The 21,953-nt window shown below is 42.7% G+C and overlaps 1 protein-coding gene across 1 annotated transcript in view; it reads left to right on the forward strand.

Annotated features, from left to right (window-relative positions):
• The window catches only part of LOC131885569 (integrin alpha-5-like), a 21,066-nt gene extending 3,447 nt beyond the window's left edge, over positions 1-17,619 (forward strand). Inside the window, exon 8 of the mRNA XM_059233642.1 lies at positions 16,701-17,619. Coding sequence (XP_059089625.1) covers positions 16,701-17,597 — 897 coding nt within the window. The 3' untranslated portion in view covers positions 17,598-17,619. The remainder of the gene's footprint in view (positions 1-16,700) is intronic.
• The last annotated feature ends 4,334 nt before the right edge of the window (positions 17,620-21,953 follow it).

Genomic DNA, 21,953 nt, shown 5'->3' on the forward strand with positions numbered 1-21,953 from the left:
AAAGCTTGCTTGCTCCTTATCACGAATGCCAAGTTTGAGGGATTGGGGCCCAATTACCTCGTGCAAGATTACTCTGTGAAAGATTATCGCCTACCTAATGAGCAATTGCTCACTGAAACTACGCGCTTATTAAAAACTGGACTTTGCCCGTATTCTAACGGAACTACCTGCGAACGAGTATTCTGCCATGACCAGGTTCCGACCTCCTCGAGGATATGCGAAATGCATTTGGCGCTTCATTTGCTCAACATACTGAAATGTGGGCATTGGACCTTTGAAAAGGCGGAAGAAAAAATCATCAAGAAAAGTGAAAAGATTGTTCCTCTCAAAGCTCTGAAGCGAGCCAAAACTGTGAGGGGGTGTCAGTGGTAATGCGGCTCAAAACTTTGATTGTAAGATCCGAAGATCAGGTCCCGTGGAGTCCGGCTCCAAGGACGCACCAACCATGGCCAATAGGACATTCGCTAAGTGGTTTGATGTTGTAGAAGAGACAGCTCCTTTAGATGGGGTTCAATTTCCGTTCGTCTTCTGCAAAGATTCACAAGGATTTTTCAAATCCATACTTCAAGAACGATTTATAAGGAGCGAACCTTGGGTTCCCTAATGAGAAATTTCTAGCAGTTCTCTTCCACCCTCGATGCCAAGCCCAAGAACTTCAATTCCATTCAACTTGAGCCCATCCTTCTCAAGTACAAGGACCCGCTCATATCAATCCTCCAAGTATGTACTCTTCCTTAGCTTTACATTCACCTAAGAACGGTGAACGATTGCTACTCTTAGATGATCAAACAGATTCCCCAAACCACATTGTGGCCCAAACGGCTCCATTTACGTGAAGAACATACCATGTTCTGGATTTGAGGGCAATGAGTGCCAGAAATTGCTCCATAATGTCAAAAGTTTGACATAGTTTGAAATATTGAAAGAAGAGAGTCAAGAAACCAAGGGTGGAAGGTTCATGCAAGTGTTCCAATCATTCCACAAGCCGAACTTGGAATACTGCAATAAATTAGTTGTATAGTTATATACAATACAATAGTAATAGTTGTAGATATTCCTAACCTTGATGAATGTGTTCGCAAGTTTGGAATGGCTTGGCAGGAGAGGGATATGTCCTTGACAATCAAGGTATATCTCATTCTGGATCACTTGATTCCATTCGTCAAATCTAGAGGTGGTAGGAACATGGAATTGTGCGCTGAGCAGGCGCATGAGAGTCTCCACTCCGAGTTTGACAAGACTTGGGCCAGGTATGTTGTCAAACAAACATCCAATCCCATGTATCCCCATCGTAAACTTGCCAGTATGAACGACTTTCATAATGACCTCACCGGATGAAGAGGTCTTCATTTCACATGATTTTTTTTCATTCCAGATTTATTATACATTTCATGGATCAAATAAATTGCAAGCTTTTGTTGTTGTCCAACCATGTAGTTTTCATTGTGGCCCTAGTTGCTTCTTGTTTAATGACTTTAAGGGAAAGGAGGATATTGAGTCCGAGATACACCTGTCCTTATAAAATCTCGAGCCTAGAAGAATATCAAATTCTTTGGACAAACCAATAGTCGAACAATAAGATTGAGCCTCCTGGACTTCATGGCTTCGAAGAGAAGGTGCTTGGGGGTGCGGGAATAGTTCTTTTGGCCCAAATGGTCGCAAATTGCGCTCCTGATAGTCTTCAGGCCCGCCTCCAGCTCAGGAGTCTTCCAACGCAATGGCTTTTTCTGATCCACAATGATCTTGGCCTTGACTTTGTGTAGCAAGGCCACCTCTGCCAAGACATCTGAAGGTCTCATTCGAGTCCTTGGTGGGTTATCCTATATTATAACGGACAAAAAAATGAGCTCGCACAACTACGTCCACTTGGGATGTATATTCCTCAGACATTTTTGTTCCTTTCGTCCGATTGCAGCTTGAGATAAGTCTTTTTTTTGGTTTGGTTTTTCACGGGCTTTTCTAACCGCACGAGGGAATGTAATCCCCAGTACTATTAAAATGAAAGGTTTTAGTTCGTCTATTTATTACCTTTCAATCTTTATATGATATTTGGTCTACCAACGAATTTGAGTTGGCAGACCGAGCTAGTCCTTGAATGTAGGGTTGATCTGGTATGCTATCTTGAAAATTTGTCCAAGTCTGACTTGAAAGATGCAACCGGATCAACAAGGCCTACGCATTCCCTACGAATATTAGCGGGAAGCAAATTAAACAATGAAGGAGCTCGAGAAAGAAGAGATGTGGACTTCATTGTTCGAACTAGCCTGGATTCTCGAGGACTTGAAGGTGCTCTCAAAACGCACATTAAGCCTCGACGGTCACTAGAATTGACCCTAAATCCTGGGTGGGGACAAAGCTCATGGATGCTTTTGAAGACCTACAGTATCAGATACCTTTCGTAATTCTCTGAACACTGTACAGTCCCAACTTTTTTAGTCTCTCCCAATAGGAGAGCTCTCTCATCCCTGTGATGTTCCTAGTGAAACATCTTTGGACTTTTGCGACCCGTTTTCAAACCTGCTGAACTCATTGGAGCCCAAATGGGTGAAGCATATTCAAGATGTGGCTGAACAATCGACTTGTACAGAGCCAGCCAGCATCGTGATAATATCTGGCAACTTAAACGTGCGATGTATGCAACCACACATTTGAAAAGCTTTACCAACTTTCAACGGGATATGCTGAACGAACTTTCCATTATTTTGGAGGACTACATCTACATCTTTCATAGATGAGACCTGCTCAATATCTTTACCTCCATTATCTACAAGTGGAGTATTCAAAGGAGTTGACCCGAAGGTCATTGAGCGGAATTTCATTCCGTTCAGGGCCATATTACTCTTAGTAACCCAAGAATAGATTATGTCTAGGTCCTTTGCAAGGCTAGTGGAATCTTGGCCATTCCTACCAGAAACGAACTTTGTATCGTCAGCATACAAAGAGAGACTGGCAGTAATACTAAGCTTTTGAAGCGGGGCAACGAATATTATAAAAAGGAGAGGCTCAAGGATGGGACCCTGGGAAACACCCACCTTGACATCATGTATGTCACTAAGGGATCCCTAGACCTTAACGATTTGCTTCCTATCATAAATGAAATTCCTTATCCAATTGGGAACCTTGCTTTGGATCCAAATGTCATGAAGTCTTTTAAGCAAAAGGCCATGATCTGAAGTGGAGCAATGAGGATAATGAAAAGGAAAGGAACAAAAATGGAGCCCTGAGGGACACCCAATTTGACATCATGTATGTCACTAAGCGATCCCTCAACCTTAACTAATTGTTTCCTACCACAAATGAAACTTCTTAGCCAATTGAGAACCATGCCTTGGATCCCAATTTCATGGAGCCTGTTAACTAAAAGGCCATGATCTATCTTGTCAAAGGCCTTGGCAAAGTCGAGATAAACTACATCGACTGATGCATGGCTCTCCAGTCCCTCAATAACCTGCTCTATATGCTCAATCAGTTGGCTAACCGTGCTAAAATGTGCTCGGAACCCATGCTGGCTAGGAAGAAGGACTTCATGGATATCAAGAAATTCAAAAAGTTTGAACTTCATGATCTTCTCAAACACCTTCGCAATATTCGAAGTGAGAGAAATCGGCCTGTAATGACTGGGGAGCGACTTATCTCCCCCTTTAAAAATTGGAACAACGTGAGCTAATTTTAGTGAAGATGGAAACTTGCCCTGATCCAAGATGTAACGCATCAAGTACGAGAGAACAGGAGCAAGAACCTGTGAGCATCTCATCGGAAACTGAAATGTCACACCATCAGGACAGGGAGAATTTGAAAACCTCAAGTCCTTGATGGCCTCTAAAGCATCCTGATCTGTGACTACAAGATCATCTAAATGCTCAACTCGACAAGCCTTGCCAGTCCCAACAAACTCATCAACAATAGGGCAATGGACTGTTGCTCTTAAACTCAGTGGAGTTGAAAACACACTAGAGAACTGATCTCCAAGTATGTTGGCCATAGTCTCTACTCAGATATGAAGTAATAACGGAAGCAAGAAATGCAATTCCAGATTAAGAGAGAAACAAATCGTAACATATCAGGAAGCATGAGATCCATTGAAATCCAGCACGCATTGCAGCAATCGAATCTTGTAATTGGGATTTGAAAGTTCCTTGACGGAATATTTTTCCCAGACCTTCACGAATTCTGCGTGGAGGCTTTCGTGGGCCTGTTCCGCAAATAGCTCCATCCTTGTGGCCCCTTTTATTTCCACGAATTTCAAGAGATGATCAACTATCATATGGACTTTTGGTGTTAAGGTCAATCCAGCCTCTTTCCACGCATTCTTAAACGTTTTGATCTTTTTGTCCAATTCTGCAATGTCTACTCTTTCCTGAGAATAAACAGAGTTTAGAGCACGAAAGGATTGAAAGACGTACACGAATGGCTGCCCTTGCAACTCTTTGCCCGTCTCGACACTAATCTGTATCAAGAGGTTGGTGTGTTTTAAGAGCCGTTGACATTCATTGCCCTCAAATCCACTTCCGTGATATCGTTCCTCGCGAAGGTCAAGTGATTTAGGCCATTGCACGGCCTCTGGAACGGCTTTCACTAGATGTTTGTACGCATAATTGATGACCCCAAGGCAAATATGGAGCCACGGGATTGCACAATATCCCACAAAGGAGGTTGATAGAATGAGGTCTGTGTTCCATAATGATTGGGGGCGTTGAACTGAATTGCAGTGCTTTGCTTTTTCCATTTGGTGTGTTGAAGAACCTCACGTAGTTGCTGTCAAGGCTTCCTAATGCCCTCTTTTCATATGGTATCGCATTCTAAACTCCGTTTACCCAAAAGCAGAACAAGCAAGGATAGGTATTTCGATGGTTTCCCATTCCGCAAACCAGAATGAAACATCTCAAATCCTACAAGTATACTTCTTCAAGATCTTCTGGGAGAGACATATCTAAATGCGCCAACATCAATTTGATATTGTCGTAAGTTTCTTTTAATGGAGCAATGGCCAATATGAAGGTTCTCTTCACCCCAGAGCTCTTGAAATGGTCCATCTCCAGACGATCAGGCCTAAATATAAGGTTTCCACTAATCTGTAAGAAAGATCGGCTTTTACAATACAAGCTGACTTGAATCATTTTTATTCAAATATTTACCTTTCACAAAAAGCCTTTTCACTCATCAATCGATAGTCTGCGAATCAAATCTTCTGCGTGCGCGCAAGCCTTCTATCGAATACTATAGGCAAGAAATCTCTCACGATTTGCGAGGGCAGAAGGACAGGGTGCCCATAAATAGTGATATATTCTACATTGAATTTTGCTAATCACATGAGGATATTGATGATACAGATTTTTTTTAGCATAACTTCAAATTTATTATTAGGTTAGAAAGGATATTTGTTAAATATGTTGAAAGAAAAAGCTGAAAAGGCTGCTAGCTGATCTTTGTGGGCTGCTGGGTTATGGGTGCATTTATTGAAGAAAATGGATTTGCCAACCTCTGCAATGTTTAAGGACAAACAATTGTTCCCAATGAGTTTTAGGTTTGGGTCTTCAATCATCAGTTACCAATTCAACCCTTGCCCATCAATTTGGCGGTCTTTTTATGGCGCGACTTTCATATCTACTATTTTGTGTCCCATTAATTCCAATCAGACTGCTATTTGCAAAGCTTGGTTAGTCACGTTACATGCAGGGATTAAAGAACTTTTTTCATTATCAGTGCTGCTTGGTCCCTACTACAATGGCCTCTGCTCTAGTGCCATATTGCATACTTGAAGCCTTGCGCGCACGCCTTCTCTAGGTGATACCGCAGGTCTACAGGAGCACAAAAAGCACAAGCACTTTTCAGTGCCTCGTATTGGGCTGAAGAACTTCAAGCTCGAATATTCTGGGAACTCTGGCAATACTGGATCAAAGTTGTGGTTGGCATAGGACCGTAGCTTTTTCCCGCAGCATGAACACAGTCCATTTGGTAACCTTGGATCCATTGAAGAATAGTTTTCGACCACAATTCTTCAATGATTGCCTCAAATTTGGATCCTGGTATGGAAAATATAGCTTTTGTCCAAACACACCAGACAAAGACCCCGCTGTTGTGTACGCTTCGTGACTGACATGTATTTGACTAGAACAGTTTATATATACATGACTAGAATTAACATTATCATGGGTGAGCATGAGCAGCATGCTCGTCACCGGATATCACATCCAACACATCTCCCTCACACAGGGGGGAGCCATCCCGGGTCACGGGCCATCCGGCATCACGGGCATCTCGGCCCAACCATCTTGGACATCTCGGCCCCAACCATCCGGGCATCTCGGCCCAACCATCCGGGCATCTCGGCCCAACCATCCGGGCATCTCGGCCCAACCATCGGCAATCTCGCCCAACATCCGGCATCTCGGCCCACATCGGGCATTCGGCCCAACCATCGGGGTCTCAACAGTCCTCCCAAGGGTCACGGGTCCTCCCAAGGTCACGGGTCCTCCCAAGGGTCACGGGTCTCCAAGGGTCACGGGTCCTCCCAAGGGTCACGGTCCTCCCAAGGGTCACGGGTCCTCCAAGGGTCACGGGTCCTCCCAAGGGTCACGCGGTCTCCCAAGGTCACGGGTCCTCCCAAGGGTCACGGGTCCTCCCAAGGGCACGGGTCCTCCAAGGGTCACGGGTCCTCCCAAGGGTCACGGGGTCCTCCCAAGGGTCACGGGTCCTCCAAGGTCACGGGATCGACACCTCCATTGGGTCACGGGTCGCTCCATCTGAGGAATCCGCCCTCATCTGAGGAATCCGCCTCCATCGTAGAATCCGCCCTCCATCTGAGGAATCCGCCTCCATCTGAGGCCTGGCCACAACTAGGGGCCACGGATCGGCCCTTCAACTAGGGGCCACGGAACGGGGTGGGGGGTGGACACAGCCGGACTGCCGACTGCGCCATGTTGTGTACGCTTCGTGACTGACATGTATTTGACTAGAACAGTTTATATATACATGACTAGAATTAACATTATCATTGCGTGAGCATGAGCACCATGCTCGTCACCGGGATATCACATCCAACACACCCGCCTTGCTTTCTCGTGGCCTTCCATTGCTTTCAGATAGACAGAGTTCTTATAAAAGTAAAAGCAAAACTAGCCGAGAAGGTGTAGTGTTGCTGTTTCGAAAATCAAAATCCAATTCACACGAATTTCGTCCTAATATTGGTGCAAGAAGAAAGAACCCAATTACTTCAGGTTGTCGCACATAAGCAATGATCGATTGTTTGAAGCTACTAAAGTCGTTAACTTGATCAAAATTTGAACCATATACGTGTTAAACCCTTTTATAATGGGCAATGCTGCCTACCGAATGCACTGGCAAGCAAAATTGAATCCTTTGTAGTATCTCAGTGGCTAATTATTTGTTCAATAGTTGCAAGACTGGTTTTCAGGATAGATGAGAACCACGAGATATAGTCTGTTTTTTCATTTGTATTTTTCCTCAAAATTGGACAGGAAATTCACTCATTGCAAGTGAATCATCAATGCCTGGTCATTGCTTCATCACACTAGCCCAATGAAAATCCTCTCCTATTTTATTTTCGTAAATTCCATGGTTTTTGATACGTGCCTAACGATGATGACGCTACATAGCACCCCCCAGTGACCAAGTCAGTAGTACATTGAGGAGGGAACGATGCCGTACATCAAGAAATGATTAAAAACAGCTGGTCTTTTTAGGGAAAGGAAAGGCGGGAAATTCAAACCAACTGTAAGGCCGATACCAGCCTAACGATGATGACGCTACAAACTGACATAAAAGAGCTCACTGAACAAGAAGGGGGCCTATACATTGTTACAATGGACAGATCAAGCCCTCGGATATAACAAATAAGACCTCTACGTCTCCATTCGGCATTTGGACATTACTAATATGTAAATCATTCCTAACATATAGGCATACTCCCCCATGTGGGAATATGGGATTATCAGGGCGTACCCTATCACAACGAACTAATTTGAAACCAACTGTGGTTAGTTCTTCATCTAAGACCCTAAAAGGAGTCCGACTCTTGGACACTCTGATATTTTATGGCGTTTAGCTATTGTCCGCCATTCCCTCTGGAATAAAGTTCTAAGTTCTTTTACTTTGACGGTTCTTTACATGGGGCAATCGGTGTAAGAATCAGCTTTTAATTTTGCCTGATACAACCACAAGTGCATGCCATTCGACTTCAGTGCGTGCCCGGGGCAATTTTGGACGTTATCCTGATTTTTTGTTTGTTCCCACTTTTATGGACTGTCAATCTTCAATCTGTGACCCTTCATCAGTTGATAGTCAATCTGGAACCAACTTTCAGTCGTGGAATCAGCCTGCCGTTCCCATCGCAGTTTCAAAGCCAATTTTACCCGTACTTTTCGGAACTTAACCAATGATTTTGAGACTATAAAGGATCTACCGTCTTCAGATATCCGCCCTGGTGTAATTCATGCCATGGAAGATCGTTTGGCTTCATACTGATCCGCTGTCGATCGCTTTTTTTCTTCACTTCTCATTCTTTATTAAGTGGAAGACCCGAACGTTGAAGAAAAGGAACTTCTTTTATCTGAGCGCGAAGATTCTGCTCAGATTGTGGCAAAATTCATTTTCAATTTTCGGCACCAATCAACCGACCCGAGTAATGTGTTGGACCAAACATCCACATCTGTTGGACCAATACATGTGCCTTCAGTTAAGGCTCCCCCTAACCTTAACGATTTCGTGGATTTAGCTCGCTTTGACGATTGGCGAGAGTTATGTGACAATTATCTCATCTAGACCGGATTATTACGAGCTCCTGATGCTGCTCAGCGAGCAATTTTATGGTCCTTTTTCAATCCAATACTTCTTGGCATTATTATAAATGTTTATGGAATCTCAAGAGATACTCCCCTTACTGCAATTGAGATCTTGGACAAAATTCGAGAAAAGCTTCGAGCTCCTCGTTCTGTTAATGTAGATTGGTTTGATCTTTTGCTAACTCGCCAACATCAACATCAACCTGTTGATTCGTTCATATCAGAAGTGCGGAGACAGGTTCGGTATGTCGGTGAAATCAACGAGGATGCTCTCAATCGAGCTTGCTTGATAATTGGCATCAACGATGACGATATTCGATCCAAAATACTTGCCAGAGTACCAGCCCCAACTTTAAAGGACACCATTGCCATTGTTCAAGCTGAGGAGACCGCAATAAGGGTAATACACAACTCCATGACCGCAAGATCATTGGTGGGACTAAAAGTCCCCTCAAACCCAAAAACCCGAGGGTACTTTCCAAAATTGGTTGAAATAATTGTAGTGCATATCACCTACCTATCAAGTGCCCAGCCTTCAATAAAACCTGCACTTCACGCGGAAAGCGCGGTCACTTTCGATCGGTGTGTCGAACTATTCTCAAATCCCAATCGTCCAAGTTACCTTCGTCTCCTCCATCTGATCCTTCATCTCAACGAGCTTCAGCGAATGTAAGTGTCAGTAACTCGCCTATAGTGGTCACAGGTGCTGCATCTAGTTCACCAACACTCTCCGTTAAAGCCTCTCAAGATTGGGCATTTTGGGGGTCGTTCCTGATACCGGAGCTGAAGCATCTTTAATATCACATGAAACTGCCTCTCATCTATTACTTCTGAATTCTCTCTCAACCCATTCAGCACAAGTTCTCAGCGTTGATGGTTCGTCACTGAACATTATTGGATCAGTGGCTCTTGATCTTACAATTTTGGGTCATTCAAAGACCCACCATGAAATTTTTCTTGTTTGCCGGGGAATCAAAGGAGCCTACTAGTCTTTGAATGCGTGTCGTTCCTTGTCTTTGGTTCCTGCATCATTCCCTAAGGTCAAATGTGGAACCCAAACGGACATCAATTTTTGGTTGCAGTCGTTGCCTTCATCTCCGGATAGCATTACTGTATCCAAGATCGAATCGAGATTGAGAGAGTTTTATTCCGATGTTTTTAATGTGGATATTACTTCTCCCGTTATGACGGGTGACGGTGTGGGAGAACCAGTGATGATCGACCACAAACCAGAAGCTCGCCCTCACCAAATTTACACTGGACACCCTGTTCCTTTTCCTTATCGCGACGACACTAAAGCAGAACTTGAGCGAATGGCAAAAGACGGTATCATTGAACATTGTGGTGTTCGTGGGACTGACTGGTGCCATCCAATGGTAGTCCCGAAAATGGATTGTGGTGCGGATCTGTGCTTAACTCCTTTGAATTAACAGGTCCATAGACATGTCCACCCACTTCCGACCCCGCTTGCGGCAGTATCATCCGTAGAACCAAAATCACGCTATTTCACCCCCATGGATGCCAAATCTGGGTGTCGTGAATTCCCACCGTTTCTAACACCATTGGGGAAATTTCAATATGTCCGTGCTCCCAGGGGATTCATCGCCAAGGGAGAAGCGTATTGTCACCGAGGAGACATTGCACTTCAAGGAATTAAAGGAGTACTCAAAGTAGTCGACGACATCCTGATTCACTCGGAGTAATTTGCCGAACACATTGCTACTGTCTGCTCTGACCCTGATCGTTGTCGTCATCATGGCATCGCAATTAATCCTAAGAAACTAATCATGGTGAAAAGGGAAGTCTATTTCGCGGGATTCATAGTTCACCCTGGTGGTTTCAAGGCAGACCCAGCCAAAGTTGGGGCGATGGCGAAGTTCCCACCCCCTCAAACCCGTTCAGAACTGCGAAGTTTCATCGGCTTAGTTAACCAGTTGGGTCAGTTTTCAAATCCATATAATTCTGCTTCGCCATTATGTGCTCTTTTGAGCATTGCCACGCCTTTCCATTGGAACAAGGATTTCGATCAAGCTTTCGAATTAGTCATAGCTGAACTAGCAACAGAGGTACACCGTACGTTGAAGCACGTTTTATGTCTCATGGACTGACGGCACAAGTACGGGTGGAAAAAGGTCAATCTACTTTTGAACATCCCTTCTTCCTTTTGCATTTCTCAAGGCCGGACTTGAGAAGTTTTTGACACCACTTACGGTGGTCAAACTGACAGCCTTTTCCTTCATCAGGACAAGGCTGCCTTCGATAAACAGGACGGACTATTTTCTAAATGTCTTTTCCTGCTCTTTTTTCAAGAGGAGGTACTACTTCAACCTCTACATTGGTCAAATCTGTCGACTTCTCAACTACTGGGTGGGCTTATTCTTCAAGCAGCACCCTGGTCTGATTGATCCAAGCACCTTAATCCAAAACCTCTATAATAAAGGGCTTATTGACTACGGAAGGATCCTTCCTTGCTAAGACCAAGTCCAAACATTGTCTAGCCTCTTTACTGACTTTTCCAAAAATAGCTTCCATCATGAATGCAGATGAACTATCAATGTGCAAAAAATCAAGAGACCAAGAAGAAGAAGAAAACTAAAAGGCTATGCAATGTTGTCCTGAAATTCAGGACAACGAAGCAAACCACTACTTGACTGTGGGATGAACCAGTCAAGGGTAGGCAAAAGGGACACAGGCACTGACACTCTTGATTTGATTCAAACGCCCCTTGTAGTCAAAGAGGTCATAGAGGTCAAAAAGAGCAGAGTAGAGAATGCTCTCGAAATTTGCGATGTCCATAAACGACAGAGATGCAAAAAGGCCGGCAAAGGGTGTAAACTGGCTCACCCAGAATGGTGTCCCAAACTTAGAGAGTTTGGTCTTCTCAAATTCAATGAGAAGGGCTATTCCAAGCAGGGGTGTAGCTTTTTCCACCCATTTATGTGCATGAGATCTTTGAGGCACAAGGTATGCCTCAATTTCAAATGCACAAAAGCCCATCTCAGGGGCACTAGGAGGAAGAGACAGCAGTTGTCTCAACCTCATTGTCAAGTCTCTCAACAGACTTACCCCACCCCTTTCCTCTCTCCTTCCCTATTTCCCTCCCCTTGTTTCCCCTCCTCTCCTACAACCTCACCCTCAATTCCTTTAACCTCTCTTCTGCCCAAACTTTGTAGCCCTAAGCCCCCCTCTGGTTGCCATGAGCCCCACGCATCTTTTAGATCGTATGCTCAGGTGACGGCCAGAGTTCCTTCTCCCTCTTCTCCTCCCCTTTTATTACCCTCTCCCCATACGTTCTCTTATCCTCCACCTAAGATAAGTTTTGTCCAAAAGCAGGATTTTTTAAGGTTAGAGAGCCTAGTCAAAGATTTGATAGGTCTAGTCCATCGAAGGGCTATCTGCCCATAAAAGGGCTTTATTTGAATGTGCATTGTCTTATTTCCAAAAAAAGACAGCACAAAGATCAAGGTTCTTGAGGAACTAGCTTTAGATAGGCAGATCTCGTTCATTTCTATGACAGAAACTTGGCTTCGACCAGGGGTCTTAGATGACGAGGTATCATTGTCTGGTTTCAATTTAGTTCGATGTGATAGAGTACGCCCTGACAATCCCATTTTTCCGCATGGGGGCGTATGTCTATATGTTAGGAATGATTTGCACATTAGTCATGTACAAATGTCGAATGGAGAAGTAGAGGTCTTAGTTTGTCACCTCCAAGGTCTTGATCTGTCCATTGTAACAATATATAGGCTCGCCTGTTGTTCAGTAAGCTCGTTCTTGTCAGCTCTCAAATTCATAGGAAATGTGTTGGACCAGTCAGTTTGCTCAAAGGTTTTCTTTGTAGGGAACTTTAATTTTCCGGCTAGCGTTGTAGAGTGGAAGGCTAGTCCAGATGGGTATATTCCCGTAACGAAATCGACGTCTCAGTCGTTCGAAAAGCTGGAGGAATTCGCGATCTTGCGCAATTTCTCCCACATGTTGGTGTAGCCACCAGAGCGAATAACGTTCTTAACTTGTTTTTTTCCAATGACCCTGATCTGATCCAGTATTTCCATGTGACACCTAGTAATCTGTCAGATCATCATGTTCTTGAGATAGGGTCGACCATTACTCAAAAGCCGGCGTGCTCTAGAGTAAAACCGGTCAAAAAGGTTGGTTTGGCTAAGTTCAAGTTCAAAGATGAATATTGGCCGTTGATTATAGAAAGATTAGAAGAACTTGACCTGATTTCAATTCTGAAACAGGAATCGTCCATAGATACAGCAATTGATAAATTAGTTTCAGTTTTTAAGGAAGTTTGCTCCTGTTTAGCAATATCTGAATGTGTTCCGAAAGGTGGTACACGGACAAAAATTCCAAAATATAGGAAGACTTTGTTCAAAAAGAGTTGCAAACTAGCAAAAAGGCTGAAGAGCACTTCGAATCCAGTAATTGTGGCAGGTCTCCGAAAAAGTTGGACGTAGTTCAGGGTAAGATTAAGGCCTCCATCGACTATGACTAGTTACAAACTAAGAGTAAGGTGGTTCAGGACGTCAGGTCGAATCCGAAGGCTTTTTTCTCTTATGCGAACTCTAAGAGAAAAATGAGACACTCCGTTGGGCCTTTTGAGGTTGATGGGGAAGTCGTTAGCAATGTAGAGACTATGGCTAACATGCTTGGAGATCAGTTCTATAGTGTGTTTTCAATTCCACTGAGTTTAGTAGCAATAGTTCATTGCTCTTTTGATGAGTTTGTTGGGACTGGCAAGGCTTGTCAAGTTGAGCATTTAGATGATCTTTTAGTCACAGATCAGGATGCTTTAGAGGCCATCAGGGACTTGAGACTCTCGAGCTCCCCTGGCCCTGATGGGGTGACATCTCAGTTTCTGATGAGATGCTCACTGGTTCTCGCTCCTGTTTTCTCGTACTTGATGCGTTACATCTTGGATCAGGGCAAGTTTCCATCTTCACTAAAATTAGCTAACGTTGTTCCAATTTTTAAAGGGGGAGATAAATCGCTCCCCAGTAACTTTGGGCCAATTTCTCTCACTTCAAATATTGCGAAGGTGATTGAGAAGAACATGAAGTTCAAACTTTTTGAATTTCTTGATATCCATGAAGTCCCTCCTCCTAGCCAGCACGGGTTCCGAGCACATTTTAGCACGGTTACCCAACTGATTGAGCATATAGAGCAGGTTATTGAGGGACTGGAGAGCCATGCATCAGTCGATGTAGTTTATCTCGACTTTGCCAAGGCCTTTGACAAGGTAGATCATGGCCTTTTAGTTAACAGGCTCCATGAGATTGGGATCCAAGGCATGGTTCTCAATTGGCTAAGAAGTTTCATTTGTGGTAGGAAACAACAAGTTAAGGTTGAGGGATCCCTTAGTGACATACATGACGTCAAATCGGGTGTCCCTCAGAGCTTCATTTTGGGTCCTCTCCTTTTCATTATCTTCATTGCTCCGCTTCAGAAGCATGGTAGTAGTAATGTCAGTATCTCTTCCAATGCTGATGATACAAAATTGGTAGTTGGTAGGAATGGTCAGGATTCCCGTGGTTTGGCAATGGTCCTAGACCAAATCTACTCTTCGGTTGTTGCGAGTAACATGGTACTGAATGGAATGAAATTTCGCTCAATGACCTTTGGGTCGACGCCATTAGACACTCTACTATTAGATGATGAAGGTAAGGACATTGAGCAGGTCTCATCCATGAAGGATTCAGGTGTAGTCCTCCAACATAATGGAAAGTTTGATGAGCATATCCAGTTAAAAGTTCGTAAGGCTTTTCAAATGTGTGGTTGGATGCTATCTGGATGGATATATCGCATGCTTAAGTCTAGAGATAGCATCACGATGCTAACTCTGTACAAGTCGATTGTTCAACCACATCTTGAATATGCTTCACCCATTTGGGCTCCAATGAGTTCAACAGGTTTGCAAACGGGTCGAACAAGTCCAAAGATGTTTCACTAGGAACATCACAGGAATGAGAGAGCTCTAGTTTTGGGAGAGACTTAAAAAGTTGGGACTGTTCAGTGTTCAGAGAAGGTACAAACGGTATCTGATATTGTACGTTTTCAAAAGCATTCATGAGCTTTGTCCCAACCCAGGATATAGGGTCAATTGTAGTGACCGTAGAGGCTTAACGTGCGTTTTGTGCGCACCTTCAAACCCTCGAGAATCCGGGCTAGTTAAAACAATGAAGTTCACTTCTCTTCTTTCTCGGGCTCCTTCATTGTTCAATTTGCTGCCCTCAAATATTCGTAGGGCTTATGTAGGCGTTGATCCAGTAGCAGGATTTAAGTCAGACTTGGACAAGTTTTTGACTAAAATTCCGTATCAACCTTGTACTCAAGGATTAGCCAGATCAGCCAACTCCAATTCGTTGGTCGATCAAATAACATATATAAATAAAAGTCAAGTAAAATGAATAATCTTCTCGTCTTGAACTGCTGGGATTCCAATCCCGGTAGCGATGAGGAAGTCCGCAAAAAAAAATAGAACTACTTCAAATCAAACTTAACTTATAAATCTAAGATGGAGATAAGAAACAAGAAGTAAAGGAAAGAAAAAAGCGAGGAATCAAAAACACATGTAAACTAGGAAATCAACGCAAAAACACAGATACAAAGTCAACAAACTGATCTAGCACAAAATGAAATCAATACACTTGTGATCAAAGATGACTAATACAATCAAAAAAAAAGAATTAAGAATTCTACACATAACGATTTGGAACTAAATGTACTACAATACAACGTCAGCAAAACAAAAAAAAATAATTGAGAGATAAAATTATCAGGTTTTAAAGTAATTACGTCTTACAAAGGGCCGTAAAAACCAAACCTGAAATATTATTTTCCTAATATTCCCTTAAATATGTTCGTTTCTTAGTATCTCTTCTGTTTTGAGAAGTAACCCACTGGCCCCAAAAATTTGTGCTGACAGCTACTACTTAAAAGAGTCAATGTAAGAACATGGACAGCATAATTTGACTCACATAATGGCAATGGCTTTACAAATGTCTGTTAGATTTGAGTCTTGAATGAGCCATTTACCAAACCTTACCTCTTCCATTCCAAATGTTCCGCAAATTTATAGACTATTTTCAGAGATTAATGGACAAAGACTTGAGGTAATCTTATAAAAATTCGTTTATCAAACGCAATTCAGTATTTAGTTTAAAACCTTAAATTTTAACTGTAAATGGAATCTGATTTGATTACAAATCCTTTGAATACAAGATTTTGTACAATACCACAAAGGTCATTTCATGCCGATATTTTTACATTTTTCAACAAGTCATTTGATTGGTTTCCTAAGATTGAAAATAAATTCATTTGCAATCAACTTAATCAGTATTTTGAAGGATTATACTAAGTTACTAGCATAGAAATTGTTTAATGCCTTTAGAATGTGACAAATTAAGAAAGTTTTTGAAAGGATGCTGATATGACTAAATGTTAACACAATGTATTAAAATGATAGAAAACACTATAACCCAATCAAGACCCTTGGTTATGCGATGATTTGATTTGTGTTATTTAAGGAAACTGACTTTGATTTGTTTAAATAGTCAAACTTCACAATCGTGATGGGCATTTTTTAATGCCCATCGAGGCTAAGGAAATTCGGATTTCAGTGAAGTCATATGAATATTTATTGCCAAATACATTCCTTATACGTTAGGCTTAAAATGAGTATGGTATTGTTCATATTTTTCATTATATTACACACGTTTGAGACATGTTTTATGATTACAAGTCCTTTAACCATCTTATGGTCAAATGTAAAGTGATTATTCAATTACGTAAAAGAGATTTCATATTCCTTAAGTAGTATACAATACATTGGGGTTTATAAATTGGCCTTAACTTTCGTTTTGAATGATAACTGTTATTCTGTCTCTTAACTTACAGGCAAGTTACACTCACTTGTGCAATTCGCCTAGAACAGTGGCCCAAAGTGAACGGACCCTCTCCTTGGTCTTTGAGATTCAAGATTGGACCTTGTTCATTGAAACAAATGATATTATGGTCAAAATGAAGCTCAACCATAGATGCAATGCCACAAGCCAAAACTTACAGAACAAGCTACAACAAACCCTCCGTTTTCCAATTGAATTCAAATCTGAAATCATTACCAAAAGCCTGAGCTCCAATATCCAAACCCAATACAACTACAACTCGACCATGACCTTGGAGTTCAAGCACGTGTATCTGCTCACTAACATTGGCCCCAGTCCCACCAATAAGCCGTTCACCTTTGATATCTACGTCCCAGACAATGAAGCGTTGGACATCAATGTTTTGGAATCTAACTTCAAGTGCTTACCGATGACAAGTGGCCTTGTGGCTGGGATCCATCCACCTTACACGGCAGACACGAAAGCCTTGAGTTGCCAAGTTGAGACTTGTAAGGTTTACCAATGCACCATTCCAGCCGGTATGGCCAAGGATCAGGTGGAATCGGTCAACTTGAACATGGCGTTTGAGGCCGAGAAGGCCGGAGCCTTTTTAGAGGGCGTTTACAAATTTGTTGTTCACACTGCTGTCCGAGAACAAAGTCACAACAATTACGAGGATTTTGTGCCATTCACCACCGAGTTCTATTCATTGGAAGTGATGTCTTTGACGGCAATGATCAAAAGCAATTGGCCTCACATCATCGGAGTTGTCGTGGGGCTTATACTTTTGAGTGTGACCTTCATGCTGTTGTGTAAGTTTAAATTCTTCTCCAAGACTCGATATTTCAAGATGGAATTGGAGGCAGTTGAAAACAGTACCCGGCACAAAAAGATTCATGAATCTGAATGACTGAGGGATCTATAAAAATAAGAACGTTGGTGGTAACGCTTCATGTTTAATAAAACCTTACTCTTTTCTTGATAATAATAAATCTTTATCACGACTTTTGGTCATGATATGGCGTAAAAATAAATATAAATATGGTTTATAAGCATTATACAAACATTGTTAATATATAAAAGAAAAATGTCAAAACGGTAAAAGCAATGAAATAGCTGACTAGAAATTGATAATATCACAGTGACTATGACTAGTATTGTTCAATGCACATGAAAAAAGAGAAGAGGGGAATCCCAGACAGTACAAAAACAGGCGGATAGAGGTAAATGATGAAAATCTTGGTTATTGCAGTAGAGTGGGTGGGTCAGATTGAACAGATCTTTTGTCAGCTCCCGTCCCGTCATTGGTGGCATTTGGCCGGGAGCCGAACAAAGGTGCGTGACCGTCAATATTCCGAAGCGATGTCGGGCCAAGGACAATAGGGTGTTAACTAGTCCTTGACCGGGAAGGACAATTTGTGTCCGGACATCACCTCCTGAAAGATCAGGTTCCCAACACTGTTGGACACCAACCTTGCCAGCCCGATAGTGAGGGGCTCGGTTTCGCATAAGAAATGTGTCCACTCATTGTTGGCATATTGCGGCATATTGGGGCACACACAGGTATCGCTTGAGGAATTTGGTGAATGTGGCTTTGGTGGATTTGAGGGCGGATTGGGCGGAGTTTGGGAGTCACAGGTGAAGGCCGTAGAGGAAAATTGGAGTGATTTAAGTCCGGAAGAGTTGAAGAACCATTGGAAGAAGAAGAGATGCAATCAGCAACGCATTCAGATGCATTGTGGAAAGTATGCTCGCATCATTTAGTCTTGATTTGGACAAAACGTGACTTTAATACTCAAACCCAATCTCTTTTTCATGTTGAACTGAACGTAACTATATTCCCAATAGAGGCAAGGAGGTCCCCAAAGGAAAACAAACTCATGTTTTAGCGTTCAGGTCCTCAAATCTATTTTCTTGCATATCTCAAAAATACTCTCAATGGTTGGATGCGGAAGCAGCCAAAATATTTCTGGGACTTCTGAAATTGCATCAACAGAGCTAGACAAATTGGATGCAACTACGAGTACATTGGCCAGTTTTGACCCAATCAAGATTGCACTGACCCCTTCTGAGGAGAAATTCCGGGAAGCGACCGTTCAAAAATTCTTTTGGGCCTCAGCGATGCATCAAGACGAAAAGGTTCAGGACTAATATGCCCAGAGATGTCGCACACTGGTTCAAGAGTTTTATCCTTGATTCGCCCGCGCTAATCGAGATCAGTTGGCACCAGATCGTTCTTTTCACAGGCTCGCCAACAATTTGGAATCGGCCGTCATGAATGGTCCCTGTGAAAAATGGGACGGAGCAGTGCAGGCGGCTCTTTTAGTTGAGGGCGTGGCACAAACGTTGAGATCGTACAAGACGGTTATCAAAGAACGGAATATACGATTGGGAGGGGGAACATACATTTTATGTCGGTAAGCCCTGTTCTTTGGATGGATTTTATGTCGACGCACGGAATAACCGTGGAGGCCAGATCTGGAAGAGTTACTATATGCTATAGCCGGGCATGAGGTGGACGTGGGCAAAGAAAGACATTGGGGCAAAAGTATCCAATTTGCTAGAATTGGGGACGAGAATGTCGCTGAAGTAGACATTCAAGTGATTGGTCCCGAAATTGGATTAATATCGTCAAGTGAGCTGATGGAAGATGTTGAAAAAGAAGATACGACCCAGACTGATGTCAATGTACCCAATGCGGTGAAAAAGTTTCTCGAAGAAGTCCCATCAGTGGCTTGTGGATTGGGAAATTGTTGCTCGGCCGTACATGAAATCGATAATGATACATCTCAGCCAATGGGGCGCCCCTGCATGGTTTCGTGAGTGCATATTTTGAGATGCGATTTGTACCCAGTTGCACCTAGTGCGAGTATCAGATAGTTCCGTGAACGCACATTTTGAAATGCGACTGTGTAAAATTTAGTACCGTCGCATTTCAAAATTTGCGTTCACGAAACCACGTGGGGGTTCTCCATTGCGCTCCAATCGCATCGATTGCCGGTCAATTTAGTTAATAGGGCCAAAGAAAATGTCCCAAAATGTTGGCGGATGGTGTAATTCAGAAAAGTTCATATCCATGGTGCTCACCAGCGTCGTTCGCTTGGTGATAGACCATAGATAACTTTATATATAGATCGATCAAGGGCGCTGCGATCGCATGTTTTCATCTCAGCTGTCGCTGGTGGAAAAAAGTTTCATTCGTAGTCAAGCTACTTTGGGCAACTATGGTGCAAATTTGAATCGGTTACGGCTCGTCCAAATTCAGAGTATAAACCCCTAATAACACTCCTTGTCAAACAATTGCTCTCGTCCAGCACGCTTCATAAAACGGGTTTGAGTAAGTTGTCCGACTACATTTTTAAGAACCAAATTTTGAAGGGGTTAAAATGGGGCTCAAGTTAAAGTTTTCCTCCATGTGGTGGAAACACTTAACTGAAAGGCAGGGAACAAGCCTGGGTTGAGGCTGACCTCCAAAGGTGTCGGAATTACCTTGATTACATAAAGGTGCATTCGTGTTGCCCACATTCAAGCACATTTTTGGGAGATCGGAACGAAATTCCGAATGCCTCATCATTGCGTTGCAATTTCGAATGCATTTTGTTACACTTTCGACATGCGTTGCTAAACATGGGCAATCAATAGAGTACGTGATTTGCTCTACTAATGTCCGAATCTTTTTTTGACAAGGTACGTGTATTATGTCCCAAAAAGCATGTTTTTGTTATTCTACCGCTCTTTCTATCTACATATTTGTAAGATTCAAAAGAAATTAAGATTAAAGAGGAATAAAAAACGTTTCATGATAATAATTCGACTTGCCTGAAGCGAGATTTCACGAAATATCTTGGTCCCTTTTCCACCAGCGTCAGCTGACCTGAAAATATGCTCATGCGGTATAGCTCCTGTTGAGCTTAAGCATTCTAGTTATGGTTTTCTATGTGATAGACTATCGAAAACTCAATGTAATCTCTCGAAAAGATGTGTTCCCAATGCCTCGAGTGGATGAGTCAATTGACCAATTGCGAGGATCAAGGGTTTTCTCAACGTATATTACCAAACAAGGATGTCGGAAGCAGACATACCAAAGACTGCGTTCCGTTTCCATGGAGAGCTCTGGGAGTTTACAAGAAGGACTTTTGGGTTAGCCGCAGCTCCCGCAACGTTTTGCCGTGCGATGAGGAAGATTTTCGCCAATGAACCAAACATTACAGCCTACTTCGACGATATTTGTGTCCATTCTTCTTCTGAGCAAGAACGTGAGCATGATTTCAGGAGATGCCTCAAGTTATTAGTGAAAGCTGGACTTATCTTGAACATGAAGAAATACAATTTTTTCGAGTCAGAAATCGAATTTTTGGGCTTCTCAATCAAGGGCAACCGAGTGTTTCCATTAATTCCCTTATGTCGAAAATGCCACAATCCTAAAACGCAAAGGAATTGATAAGATTTATGTGGCTTTGTGGGTATTATCGTTCTTTGGTACATGACTTTGCCCTCAAGGTTCAACCACTTGCTGAGTTGACCAAGTCGTCGCGGAAATTTCAATGGACCGAGGTGGAACGATCAGCATTTGAGGACATCAAGACAATAATGTCAAGGAGCATTCATTTGCCGGGTCATCCCCGACACGTCGGTGCCTTTTCGCGTACAAGCAGACGCCACTTCTATGGCAATTGGTGCCGTTCTATTACAAGTTGTGGGCGACAAAGAAGTTATTATTGAGTGTGCGTCCAAAGAGTTTTCTGAGGCTGAGCAAAGATATGCCATAATCGAACAGGAGGCTATTGCTACCATGTTTGCGTTAAACAAGTAGCGACATTTCCTTATCGGTGGGAAATTCGCACTTCAAACAGATCATCGGCCTCTGGTTTCACTGAAGTCGAAGAAAGACTACTCTGGAAAACTGGGCAGATGGTCGCTCAGACTGTCTGAATTTGATTTTAATGTGGAACATATACAAGGATCCAAGAATATAGACGCAGACTGTTTCTCTCAAGCAACAATTGATGAAATCGAGGCTGTCGGGATGGAAGTTGATATGATCAAACTCGAACAAGGAGAGGATGGTCGGCTACAGGCCCTAATGGATGAACACCCATCGAAGTTTGTGAAAAAGAATGGAGTATTATACTTCCAAGAGGATGATTGGCGTTTTGTGTGCATCCCAAACTCATTGAGAGGGTTGGTTTGGGAAGAACCACACGAAAACTTGGGTCATGTTGGAGTCAAAAAGATAATTGCGGCGGCCCGGTCAAGATTTTTCCGG

This window comes from Tigriopus californicus, chromosome 8 (assembly GCF_007210705.1).
Source record: "Tigriopus californicus strain San Diego chromosome 8, Tcal_SD_v2.1, whole genome shotgun sequence".
Taxonomy (NCBI): domain Eukaryota; kingdom Metazoa; phylum Arthropoda; class Copepoda; order Harpacticoida; family Harpacticidae; genus Tigriopus; species Tigriopus californicus.